Source organism: Aotus nancymaae, unplaced genomic scaffold (assembly GCF_030222135.1).
Source record: "Aotus nancymaae isolate 86718 unplaced genomic scaffold, 86718_ANA_hifiasm-v0.15.2.pri h1tg000004l, whole genome shotgun sequence".
Classification (NCBI taxonomy): domain Eukaryota; kingdom Metazoa; phylum Chordata; class Mammalia; order Primates; family Aotidae; genus Aotus; species Aotus nancymaae.
The window spans coordinates 24958126-24970815 of NW_026988415.1; the positions used below are offsets into that span (position 1 = coordinate 24958126).

Below are 12690 nucleotides of genomic sequence, written 5' to 3' on the forward strand. Positions count from 1 at the left end.
CTAGTCTATGGAATTTTGTTATGGCAGTTTCAGCAGACTAACACACAGCATTAAGTATTAAGGTTATGTTTAAAAAATGTCCTTATCTGCCTGACCCAGCCTCCCAAAGTGTTGGGATTACAGATGTGAGCCACCACACCAGGCCCTTTCTTGCTCTTTAAAACAGCAACGCGTACCATTCTGTAATGAAGTCTGACTTGATTCATCTTGTGTACTGTCTTTCTGAGCATTCACTAGATCTGCAACCAGACCCTCAAGTGATTTATAGTTGCTCCCAGATATCTGAATTTTTTCCTCCATTGTTTTCTTAATGTCCTTGAAACTGAACCCCATTCGTATAGCTTCTTGTACCATAGGATTTTGGAAGATGGTATCATCTGAAATAAAAATTGGTGAGAAAAAAAACATAGAATTTAAACAATTATTTTCATTATCACAACTCAATAGCAAAACATAGTTAAAAGGAAAAAATTAAGCAGCAAACAAAAGAACAAAAACAAACTAGCAAAGCAAAGCTGCTTTGGGAAGATTTTTTGAAATATTCAGGCCCTGAAGAATCACTTCCAGAATCTTGCAATTAATTGTAAATGCAATGAGTAAGTTATTTTGTAGTGTTTTGGATTATTCAAGATTAGGGGCTTTAAAAATCTGAACTTTTTTGAATCTAGCTGTACTCATTAACAATTAAACTAAAGTACTTAAAGAGTGGATGTTATTACTGAGTCATTAGCAATTATTTAGGAAAAATGATGTGAAATCAGGGAAGTCCCAGTTTATGTCCTTGAATGGATCAATTTCCTACCTCTCAAACTTCATTTCTGTAGCAGAGGGGGTAGGACTAGATAAGGCAAGAAAGTCAATGGAAACTTGTTTTTATGATTCTCAAAGTAGAAACACAGCATGTGTAGGGAAGTGCTAAGAGAGGACACTTATACCCTCTGACTCATCAATTACACTCTTGGGTATTAAAAATGAGTATGTATCTCTGCCAAAGATATGCAGAAGAGTATTCACAGTAGTGTTATTTGTAATAGCCCCAAACTGGAAACAACTCAAATGTCCATCATCACGTGAATAGATAAATAAATTGTGGTATATTCAGACACTACACAGCAAGAAAAAAAAAACACTATTGCCACAGACAATATGGATGAATCTCATAGGTATAATGAGTAAAACATAATCATAATTCATCATTATGCCACAAAAGAGTACCTACTGCATGAGTCCATTTATAAGAACTTCAAAACTAATCTATGGTAATAAACAAAATTAATCTATGGTAATAGAAGCCAGAATATAACTTGGGGGTGAGTACGGACAGGGAAGGAGCATGAAAGAGCTTTCTAGGGTTATGGAAATGTTCTATATCTTGATCTGGGGGACAGTTACACAGATAAATATATATATATATTTTAACATATATATTTTAATATGTATTTAACATATATATTTTACTTAATATATATTTTAACATATATATGTTAAAATTCATCATATATTTACTTAATATATACTTTAACATATATATGTTAAAATTCATCAAGTAGAAAATTTATGATTAAGCACTTTACTGTATGTACATTATAGCTCAATAGATGCTTTTTGAAAGAGAGGAGGCCAGGTTCAGTGGCTCACACCTGTAATCCCAGCACTTTGGGAGGCCAAGACAGGGAGATTCCTTCAGGCCAGGAGTTTGAAACCACCCTGGTCAACAAAGCATGACCCTGTTTCTATTAAAAATATATATATATAAAATAAGGCTGGGCATGGTGGCTCAGGTCTGTAGTCCCAGCACTTTGGGAGGCTAAGCCGGGCAGATTGCTTGAGCCTAGGAATTCGAGATCAGCCTGGAAAACCCTGTCTCTGCAAAAAATACAAAAATCAGCTGGGTGTGGTAGCACACACCTGTGGTCCCAGCTACTGGGAAGGCTAAGGTTGGAGGATCCTGTGAGCCTGGGAGGTGAAGGCTGCAGTGAGCCGAGACTGCACCAGCCTTGGCAACTAAGTGAGATGCTATCTAAATAAATAAGTAAATAAATAAAAAGAGGAGACTGGAAGAGATGTAGAGATGTGATTATAAAGAACATATACAGTAAATAACAAAAGGCATTTTTATGGTAGGAAAGTAACTTAAGATTTGTGTTTTGATAAAGAAAAACTCTGTTGGGAGGTTATAATGCAGACAAAAGACCAGTTAGGAGACTACAATTGTCCAGATGAAAAATAAGGGCCTGAACTACAGCAGAATCAGTGGGAAAGTCTGAAGCAACATTAAAAAGGTGGAATCCATCAAATCTGATGATTAATTAAATGTAAAAGGATTACAGAGAGCAAAGAGCTTAGGAAAAACATAAATTACTGGGCAACCTTGTGAACTGTAGTACTATTAACCAATATAGGAGAAAAAAGTGCAGGACTGGATTCAGTCTAAGTGGTTTTTAGAGATGCATTCTATGTGGAAATGTCCAGAGGGCAACTAGACATTGCTCCTTCCTGCTTCTCTTATCTTTGACTTGTTTTCTTTTTTTTTTTCCAGTTTGTTTTGTTGCTCCTTTAATTCTGCCCACTTAATTAGATGTTGGTGGCTCCCTTCCATTCCCTCATGGACCATTCTTAAAAATGGTCTTTCCAGATGCTTCCCCTACCAATATCATCTTACTCTCATTTATACAGGTTTTATTACGCCCCTTCTTCAATGTCCTACAGGTATCTCAAACTCAACTTTCTAAAAACAAAAAGGAAGAACATGGACCCCTACCTGGTACCATATACAAAAATTAACTCAAAATGGATCAAAGACCAGAATGTAAGAGCTAATACCATAAAAATCTTAAAAAAAAAAACAACATAGGTATAAACCTTGGTGACCCTGAATCAGGCTCTGTCGCCCAGCTGGAGTGCAGTGGCGAGATCTTGGCTCACTGCAACCTCTGCCGCCTGGGTTCAAGCAATTCCCCCTGCCTCAGCCTCCCAAGTAGCTGGGACTACAGGCGCACGTCACCACACCTGGCTAACTTTTTGTATTTTTTTTTTTTTTTTTATTGAGACGGGGTTTCACGGTGTTGGCCAGGATGGTCTCGATCTGACCTCGTGATCCGCCTGCCTCGGCCTCCCAAAGTGCTGGGATTACAGGCGTGAGACACAGCGCCTGGCCACAATGGTTTCTTAAATGTGACATAAAAAGCATGAGCAAAACCTCAAAAAGCAGATAAATTGAATTTCATCAAAATTAAAGACATTTATGCTTCAAAGAACACCAACAAGAAAGTGAAAAAGGTGGCTGGGCACATGACTCACGCCTGTAATCCCAGCACTTTAAGAGGTTGAGGCAGGCAGACTGTTTGAGCCCAAGAGTTCGAGGCCAGGCAAGGCAAAAATGGTGAAACCTTGTCTCTATAAAAAATGCAAAAATTCTGGCTGGGCGCCGTGGCTCACACCTGTAATCCCAGCACTTTAGGAGGGCAAGGTGGGCAGATCATGAGGTCAGGAGATCGAGATCATCCTGGCCAACATGGTGAAACCCTGTCTCTACTAAAATCCAAAATGTAGCTGGGCATGGTGGCGCGTGCCTGTAATCCCAGGTGGTGGTGCACACCTGGAGTCCCAGCTACCCAGAAGGCTGAGGCAGGAGAATCGCTTGAGTCAGGGAGGTTGAGGCCACGGTGAGTATGACTGCACTACCGCGCTTCAGCCCAGGTGACTGAGCAAGACCTTGTCTCAAAAAATAAATTAATTTAATTTAATTTAATTTAAAAATGGGCTGGGCACAGTGGCTCACACCTGTAATCCCAGCACTTTGGGAGGCCAAGGTGCATGGATCACCTGTGGTCAGGAGTTCAAGACCAGCCTAGCTAACATGGCAAAACCACGTCTCTACTAAAAATACAGATATTAGCCAGGTGTGGTGGTGCGCACCTGTAATCCCAGCTACTAGGGAGGTTGAGGCAGGAGAATCGCTTGAACCCAGGAGGCAGAGGCTGCAGTAAGCCGAGATCGTACCACTGCACTCCAGCCTGGGCGACAGAGTAAGACATTGTCTCAAAAAAAAAAAAAGGCAAAGGAGATTAAGAGACATTTCTACAAAGATTTACAAATGGCCAATAAGCACATGAAAAGATGCTCAGCATCATTAACCATCAGGGAAATGCAAAACAAAACCACAATGAGATACCATGTCACATCCGCTGGAATGGCTGTGATAAATAAGACAGACAATGAATCTAGAGAAAATGAACTCCTCACACACTGCTGGTAGGAATGTCAAAGGGTGCAGTCACTTTGGAAATCTGTCTGGTAGTTTATCAAAAGTTAAATACTGAATAACCACATGACCCAGCAATTCCATCCCTGGATATATACCCAAGAGAATTAAGAACATGACTATACAAAAACTTATACATGGATGTTCATAGAACCATCATTCATAATAGTCAAAAAGCAGAAACAAGCCAAATGTCAACTGACAAATGGATAAACAAAATGTCAGATTATTTATACAATGGACTCTTTCTACCATAAAAAAGAACTAAGTACTCATATATGCTACAACATAGATGCACCTTGAAGACACATATCACATGATTCCATTTATATTAAACGTCTTGAATAGGCAAATCTATAGAGACAGAAAGTAGGTTACTGGTTGCCTTGGCCTAGGGGCAGGGTGGGCAATGGGGAATGACTGTTGATGGGTGAGTATGGAGTTTCTTGTTGGGGTAATGACAGTGTTTTGCAATTAAAGAGTAGTAATGCCACTCGCTGTATAGAGGGTAGCCATGCTCTGTAGAAGCAGTCATGGAGCAGAATTTATGTGGTTTTTTCTTTTTTGAGACAGAATCTCGGCCGGGCGCGGTGGCTCACGCCTGTAATCCAAGCACTTTGGAGGCCAAGGTGGGCGGATCACCTGAGGTCAGGAGTTCAAGATCAGCCTGACAACATGGTGAAACTCCGTCTTTTTTTTTTTTTTTTTTTTTTTTTTTTGAGACGGAGTTTCGCTCTTGTTACCCAGGCTGGAGTGCAATGGTGCGATCTTGGATCACCGCAACCTCCGCCTCCTGGGTTCAAGCAATTCTCCTGCCTCAGCCTCCCGAGTAGCTGGGACTACAGGCATGCGCCACCATGCCCAGCTAATTTTTGTATTTTTAGTAGAGACGGGGTTTCACCTTGTTGACCAGGATGGTCTTGATCTCTTGACCTCGTGATCCACCCGCCTTGGCCTCCCAAAGTGCTGGGATTACAGGCGTGAGCCACCGCACCCGGCCGAATTTTTCTTTTTGAGGTGTTTTGCTCCTTTTTGTCCCGGCTGAAGTGCAATGGTGCAATCTCAGCTCACTGCAACCTCTACCTCCTGAGTTGAAGCAATTCTCCTGCCTCAGACTCCCGAATAGCTGGGATTACAGGGGCATGCCACCACGCTCAGCTAGTTTTGTATTTTTAGTAGAGACGGGGTTTTACCATGTTAGCTAGGCTGATCTTGAACTTCTGACCTGAGGTGATCTGCCCACCTCGACCTCCCAAACGGCTAGGATTACAGGCATGAACCACTGCGCCCAGCAATTTTGTATTTTTAGTAGAAATGGGCTTTTACCACTTTTACCACGTTGGCCTGGCTAGTCTTGAACTCCTGACCTCAAGTGATCTGCCCACCTCGGCCTCCCAAAGTGCTAGGATTACAGGCATGAGCCACTGCAGTCAGCTGAATTTATTATTTTTTATATATAACAAAAATAGTAGTAATGGTTGCACAACCTTGTGAATATACTAAAAAAAAAACACTATACACTTTATAGGATGAAATTTACGATGTATGAATTATATCTCAATTTTAAAACATCGACCATAAACCAGAAGTCTCAGTCATAAAAAGAGTAATATGCATCATAACAATGATTAAATACCACAGGATATTATCAAGAAATGTTATAGATGCTGGATGCGGTGGCATACAGTTGTAGTCCCAGCTACTCAGGAGGCTAAGACAGGAGGACGACTTGAGCCCAGGAATTTGAGGCTGCAGTGAGCTATGATCGTGCTTGTGAATAGTCACTGTACTTCAGCCTAGTCAACATAGTGAGACAGTCTCAAAAAACAAAGTGCTATAGTATCTTTGTTTCTTAGAAACTTTAACAATATAGGCTAAACTAAATGATTTCTTAGGTTGTATTGTTCATGCCCATTATAAAACCCATTATCAACTAATATTAAAGTAGCTCTCCTTCTCAAGCATATTTATGAATACCTATACAGTACTGTCTTGCCTTGTAATTCTTCTCTCTTTTGAGACGGAGTTTGCGCTCTTGTTGCCCAGGTTGGAGTGCAATGGTGCGATCTTGGCTCACTGCAACCTCCACCTCCTGGATTCAAGCGATTCTCCTGCCTCAGACTCCCAAGTAGCTGGGATTACAGGCATGAGTCACCATGCCTGGCTAATTTTGTATTTTTAGTAGAGACCCAGTGTCACCATGTTGGTTGGGCTGGTCTCAAACTTCTGACCTCAGGTGATCCACTGGCCTCAGCCTCCTGAAGTGCTGGGATTACAGGTGTAAGCCATCGCACCCAGGCCCTTGTAATTCTTAAGAGACTAAATAGATGATGCTACCAGTATATGAATGGGGAATCACTAAATACATTCAAAATTAAACTTTCTACTACTTTTGAAATATGATGCCTAAGTTGAAAATGAGATCTGCGGTGTGATGTAGGATTCAGAAGAACTTGCTTGTAGTCCTAGTTCCACTAAAGATTTGTAATGTGACTGTGGGCAAGTCACTTAAACCTCTATGACTGTTTCTTCATCTGAAAAGTGGGGATAACACCAGGCGCGGTAGCTAACTCCTGTAATCCCATCAGTTTGGGAGGCCGAGGTGGGTGGATCATGAGGTCAGGAGTTCAAGACCAGCCTGGCCAAGATGGTGAAACCCTGTCTCTACTAAAAATACAAAAATTAGCTGGGCATGGTGACGGGCATCTGTAATCCCAGCTACTCAGGAGGCTGAGGCAGGAGAATCGCTTGAACCTAGGAGGTGGAGTTTGCAGTGAGCTAAGACCGCACCACTGCACTCCAGCCAAGGTGACAGAGCGAAATGCTGACTCAAAAAAAAAAAGAAAAAAAAGAAAATAGAAAAGTGGAGATAACAACTGTCTTCTTTGCTCAATTATTATCTTTCTCTGCCCACTTTCTGAGTTTTAAAAGCTTTACTTCTTCATGAGGTAACAGGAGGTAAACAAACCAAACCTTACACGTCTGTGAAGAAGCTGGGGAAGGTACAATGACAGTATGGGATAAAGAAGAAGATGGATTAGGGCTTATCATGGTAATGGCACACTAGTATAACACTGAATTCATAATTCTGGCTTACTTAAGGAACCCCAGGGACAAAAATACACTTCACCCTTTCTCGTGATTTTAGCAGAAATGGTAATGAGACAGCCTATGAGTGTTCCTCCTGAACTTGGAAAAACTATCTGATGGCCTACTAACATTCTTAATACAGAAACGTCTGACTGAATTTTTTTTTCTTTTTTTTTTGAGATGGAGTCTCACTCTATTGCCAGGCTGGAGTGCACTGGCATGATCTCGGCTCACTGCAACTTCCGCTGCCCAGGTTCAAGAGATTATCCTGCCTCAGTCTCCCAAGAAGCTGGGATTACAGGTGCACACCATCATGCCCGGCTAATTTTTGTATTTTTAGTAGAGATGGGGTTTCACCATGTTGGCCAGGCTGATCTTGAACTCCTGACCTCAGGTGATCTGCCCGTCTCCACTTCCCAAAGTGCTGGGATTACAGGTGTGAGCCAGAGTGCCCGGCCTGTGACTGAAATTTAAAAGTACTTCATTAAATTCCTTTTAATAAAATTTTTGTTTTATATATATATATATATATTGTGTGTGTGTGTGTGTGTGTGTGTGTGTGTGTGTATTTTTTTTTTTTTCCCGTAGAGACAGGGTTTTGCCATGTTGCCCAGTCTGGTCTCAAACTCCTGAGCTCAAGTGATCTGCCCGCCTTGGCCTCCCAAAGTGCTGGGATTACAGGCATGACCCACTGTCCCCCACCTAAATTTTTAATTTATAGTAATCTCATCTCAAATAAATATATTATGATGACCTTGAAAGAACATGCCTATCTTTCCACCCCATAAATAATAACTATAATAAATTGGCAGTTAAATTAAAGGGATATTTAATTTAACAAGCATATTTACCAATTCTTCTAGTTAGTGATGGTGTTTTCTCAGTAGTTCTTACCTATAACAGAAATATGAATTGTAAAAGTTAGAATTATTTTTGGTAGAGGCAATCATTTCAATTTGAAAAGTTAAATTAATCATAAATTTAAAATAAATTGGCTTTATTTCAATTCAATATATGAATATTCACAAGAGGCATAGCCTGATGGAGCTAGAAGGAAGTTATAAGATTATCTAATCCAATCCTTCATTTTACAAACAAGAAGCTGAGGCCCAGGGAAAATGAATGACTTTAAGGTAGAGCCATTTGGGCAACTCTAGTCTCCCATTTTAGTCCAGCGTTCTTTCTACCTATTACTGATGCTTTGGCCACCCCAGTTCATGATATCAATTTTTTAATTTTTTAATTTTTTTTATTTTTGAGACAGAGTTTCATTCTTGTTGCCCAGGCTGGAGTGCAGCGGCACGATCTTGGCTCACTGCAACCTCTACCTCCCGGGTTCAAGTGATTCTCCTGCCTCAGCCTCCCAAATAGCTGAGATTACAGGCACCCACCACCACACCTGGCTAATTTTTTGTATTTTTAGTAGACTGGGTTTCATCATATTGGCCAGGCTCATCTCAAACTCCTGACCTCAGGTGATCCATCTGCCTTAGCCTCCCAAAGTGCTGGGATTACAGGCATGAACTACCATGCTCAGCCCATTCTATCAATTCAGATACATTTTTGAGATTTTAAATATTGTCTGCAAAAAGTTTAAAACTACTTACAAGTACAAAGCATATTATACAAATACCTCATTTCAGAAGGCGAAGGGACTTTTAGTATTCTAGTTCTTCAAGCCCATTTTTGCCTACAGTAATACTTAAATCAGTTTATCCTGATTCCCTCTTCACAAATTTACTTCAGGTAAAGAATAAGAAAACACTTTTTAGCCTCTCTCTCTCTCTCTTTTTTTTTAAGAGAGAGGTCTTGCTTTCTCACTCAGGCTGGAGTGCAGTGGAGTGAACATGGCTCACTGCATCCTCTGACCTTCTGGGGTCAAGCAATCCTCCCACCTCAGCCTCCCAAGTAGCTGGACTACATACAGGCATGTACCGCATATCTGACTAATTGGTTTTTAAAATTTTTTGTAGAGACAGTGTCTCGCTATGTTGCCTAGGCTGATCTCAAACTCCTGGGCTCAAGCGATCCTCTCTCCTTGGCCTCTCAAAATGTTGGAATTACAGGCGTGAAACACTGTGCCTGGCTAGCTCTCACCTTTAAAGCCCATCATACATTTATTATTATTTTGTTTTTAAAATTTTTGCTTTGATGTAACGTACACATAAATTGATTTATACTATACTGTGAATTTCGCATGAAGAAATAACTATAAAACAAATGATATAATATTTGAAAATATAAATTATATAATGAGACTTACCAGACACTCCTCAAATGAATGGGTTAAATGAATATTGTTTACATATTCTTGTCCCTTTTGTTCCAACAGATATTTACACCTAAACAATTAAAAGGATAAACTTTAGTAGCTGATAAATTAGTGAAGTATAAGCAAAGATATAATCTCCATCATATTAATTCTATTAATTTCATTAACTTGTTTTTCCAATACTTCTAAGGAGCCACAAAGTAAAATGTTACCCAGTTCCCTCTCTGACTGTCATTTTAAGGTTAAAAAAATTCCCTTTGTTATGTTACCTCTGCTAATATTAGTAGAGGAAAAAATATCAACTTGTGAACTTTCTAAAACAAGTTATTAAATTAGCACCTTGGCTTTTTTTTCTTTTTTTTGAGACAGAGTCTCGCTCTGTCACCCAGCTTGGAGTGCAATGGTGCGATCTTGACTCACTGCAACTTCCACCACTTGGGTTCAAGTGATTTTCCTGCCTCAGCCTCCTCAGTAGCTGGGATTATAGGCATGCACCACCATGCCTGGCTAATTTTTGTATTTTTAGTATTTTGTATTTTTAGAGACAGAATTTTACCATGTTGGTCAGGCTGGTCTCTAACTCCTCACCTCAAATGATCTGCCCACCTCAGCCTCCCAAAGTGCTAGGATTATAGGCATGAGCCACTGCACCCAGACAATCTTCTTAACAAGTTTTAGTTAGAGAATTAATCTATTGCCCATTAAAAAGGAATTCTTTAGGCTATTCAATATTTCCTTTTAAAGCTGTTTAAGGCTAAGATTTCTTTTCAAATGATCGCTCCGAAATATTGTTTTTTTTTTCTTTTTGAGATGGGGTCTCACTCTCTTGCCCAGGCTGGAGTGCAGTGGCACTGAGCACAGTGGCGTCATCTCAGCTCAAGCAACCTCGGCCACCCCAGCTGAAGCAATCCTCTCACCTCAGCTTCACAAGTAACTGGGGCTAAAGGTGTATGCCACCATGTCTGGCTAAATTCTTTTGTATTTCTTGTAGAGACAGGGTCTCACTATGTTGCCCAGGCTAATCTCGAACTCTTGAGCGCCAGCAATCCACCCACCTCAGCCTCCCAAAGTGCTGGGATTACAGGAGTGAGTCACCACACCCTGTCCAGAGATTTTAAAATGTGAACAGTTGTGTGTCACAGAGATAATGAGATACATTAATATTTCCTAGGGGTATGATGGCTTCTTAAGGAATCTCCTTGGCAATATGGGCTCTCATGCTGATCATAAAAGAGCCTACTTTCAACAACAAAAGAGTGCACATTTCCTAATTTGTATTTAGAAAGGGAATAACCTGTGCTCGCTTCGGCAGCACATATACTAAAATTAGAAATTTTAGAGGCTGGCCGTGGTGGCTCATGCCTGTAATCCCAGCACTTTGGGAGGCTAGGGTAGGAGGATCACCTGAGGTAAGGAGTTCAAGACCAGTCTGACCAACATGGTGAAACCCCGTCTCCGCTAAAAATACAAAAATTAGCTGGGCGTGGTGGCAGGTACCTGTAATCTCAGCTACTCAGGAGGCTGAGGCACAAGGGGCGGAGGTTGCAGTGAACCAAGATCGTGCCACTGCACTCCAGCCTGGGCGACAAGAGTTAAAACTTCGTCTCAAAAATAAAAACTAAGAAAAGAAATGGGATAATCTGGCCAGACGCAGTGGCTAACAGCTGTAATCCCAGCACTTTGTGAGGCTGAGGCAGTCCAATTACCTGAGGTCAGGAGTTCGAGACCAGCCTGGTCAACATGGTGAAACCCTGTCTCTACTAAAAATACAAAAATTAGCCGGGCGTGGTGGTGGGTGCCTGTAATCCCAGCTACTTGGGAGGCTGAGGCAAGAGAATCGCTTAAACTCGGCAAGCGGAAGTTGCAGTGAGCCTAGACTGTGCCTGCTGCACTCCAGCCTGGGCAACAGAGTGAGACTCTGTCTCAAAAACTAAATAAATAAAATAAAAAATAAATGGGATAATTTGAATGTCATAGATATGATACATAAGCAGTGGATGTTTTGGTCATCATAGAAGGCTTAGGTGGGTTTTTTCCTCATTTTTATAAATCTGGCATGAATTTCAAGCCACAGTGAAGGCAGAAATCGTTGAGGTAAAATGTAATTCAAGTCTCCCACTGCATGCTATCAAACTTGCCTGTGAATGAATGAATAATTGAGTATCTTACCCTGGATACCATTTAGCATGTTGTTCCCAAGGGTCTTCACTGGGCTTCCAATCAGTTAGCCCACCTCCACAGTGAAAGCACTTTACTTTATCACCGTCACCTAAGAAAACGCACAAGAATATATGTATTTGTGCAATTAGAAGCTTACATAAAAATATTCAGTTAACACCTAAAAATTAAGCACATCTAAAAAACATGAAAATCTCACAGCTTAAAACAAGACATTCAAATTCACATCTAAGTAACACATACGATCTTTATCATTTGAGGAAGAAATACTAAATTCACTGATTCAGTCTGAGGTATTTTTACAGAACAAAAATAAAACAGCCCAAGTTTTACGTTAAAAATTAAGATTGCTACTTTCTTTTTTTTTTTTTTTTTTTGAGACTGAGTCTTGCTCTGCTGCCCAGACTGGAGTGTAATAGCACAGTCTCGGCTCACTACAACCTCTGCCTCCTGAGTTCAAGTGATTCTCCTACCTCAGCCTTCCAAGTAGCTGGGATTACAAGCATGCACAACCACACCTGGCTGATTTTTTATATTTTCGGTAGAAACGGGGTTTTACCATGCTGGCCAGTCTGATCTCGAATTCCTGACCTCAAATGATCCGCCTACCTTGGCCTCCCAAAGCGCTGGGATTATAGGCATGAGCCACCGCACACAGCACACTTTCTTTTTAGTATGTTATTTGGGCCACCAATATTGTACTTACTGTTTCAAACTGTGAAACTTTAAAACAAGTTATTTTCCAAGTATTAGTAACATTAAAGTTCTACATAATGGAATTATGAGATAAGTTTCTCTAATTTATAGCTACATGACACTAAACAAACCTTCAAGATTACTATATAATGATACATAAAAAAAATCTTTTGAAATAATATTTTAAAGG

The 12690-nt window shown here is 40.5% G+C and overlaps 1 protein-coding gene across 2 annotated transcripts in view; it reads right to left on the reverse strand.

Moving 5' to 3' along the window:
• The window catches only part of XIAP (X-linked inhibitor of apoptosis), a 52935-nt gene that overhangs the window by 10956 nt on the left and 29289 nt on the right, over positions 1–12690 (reverse strand). For both annotated transcript variants that reach the window (XM_012475416.2, XM_012475407.2), the window contains 4 exons: positions 11796–11895; positions 9618–9696; positions 8206–8248; positions 177–377 (listed from right to left, as the gene is read on the reverse strand). In XM_012475416.2, the coding sequence (XP_012330839.1) occupies positions 177–377; positions 8206–8248; positions 9618–9696; positions 11796–11895 (423 nt within the window). The remainder of the gene's footprint in view (positions 1–176; positions 378–8205; positions 8249–9617; positions 9697–11795; positions 11896–12690) is intronic.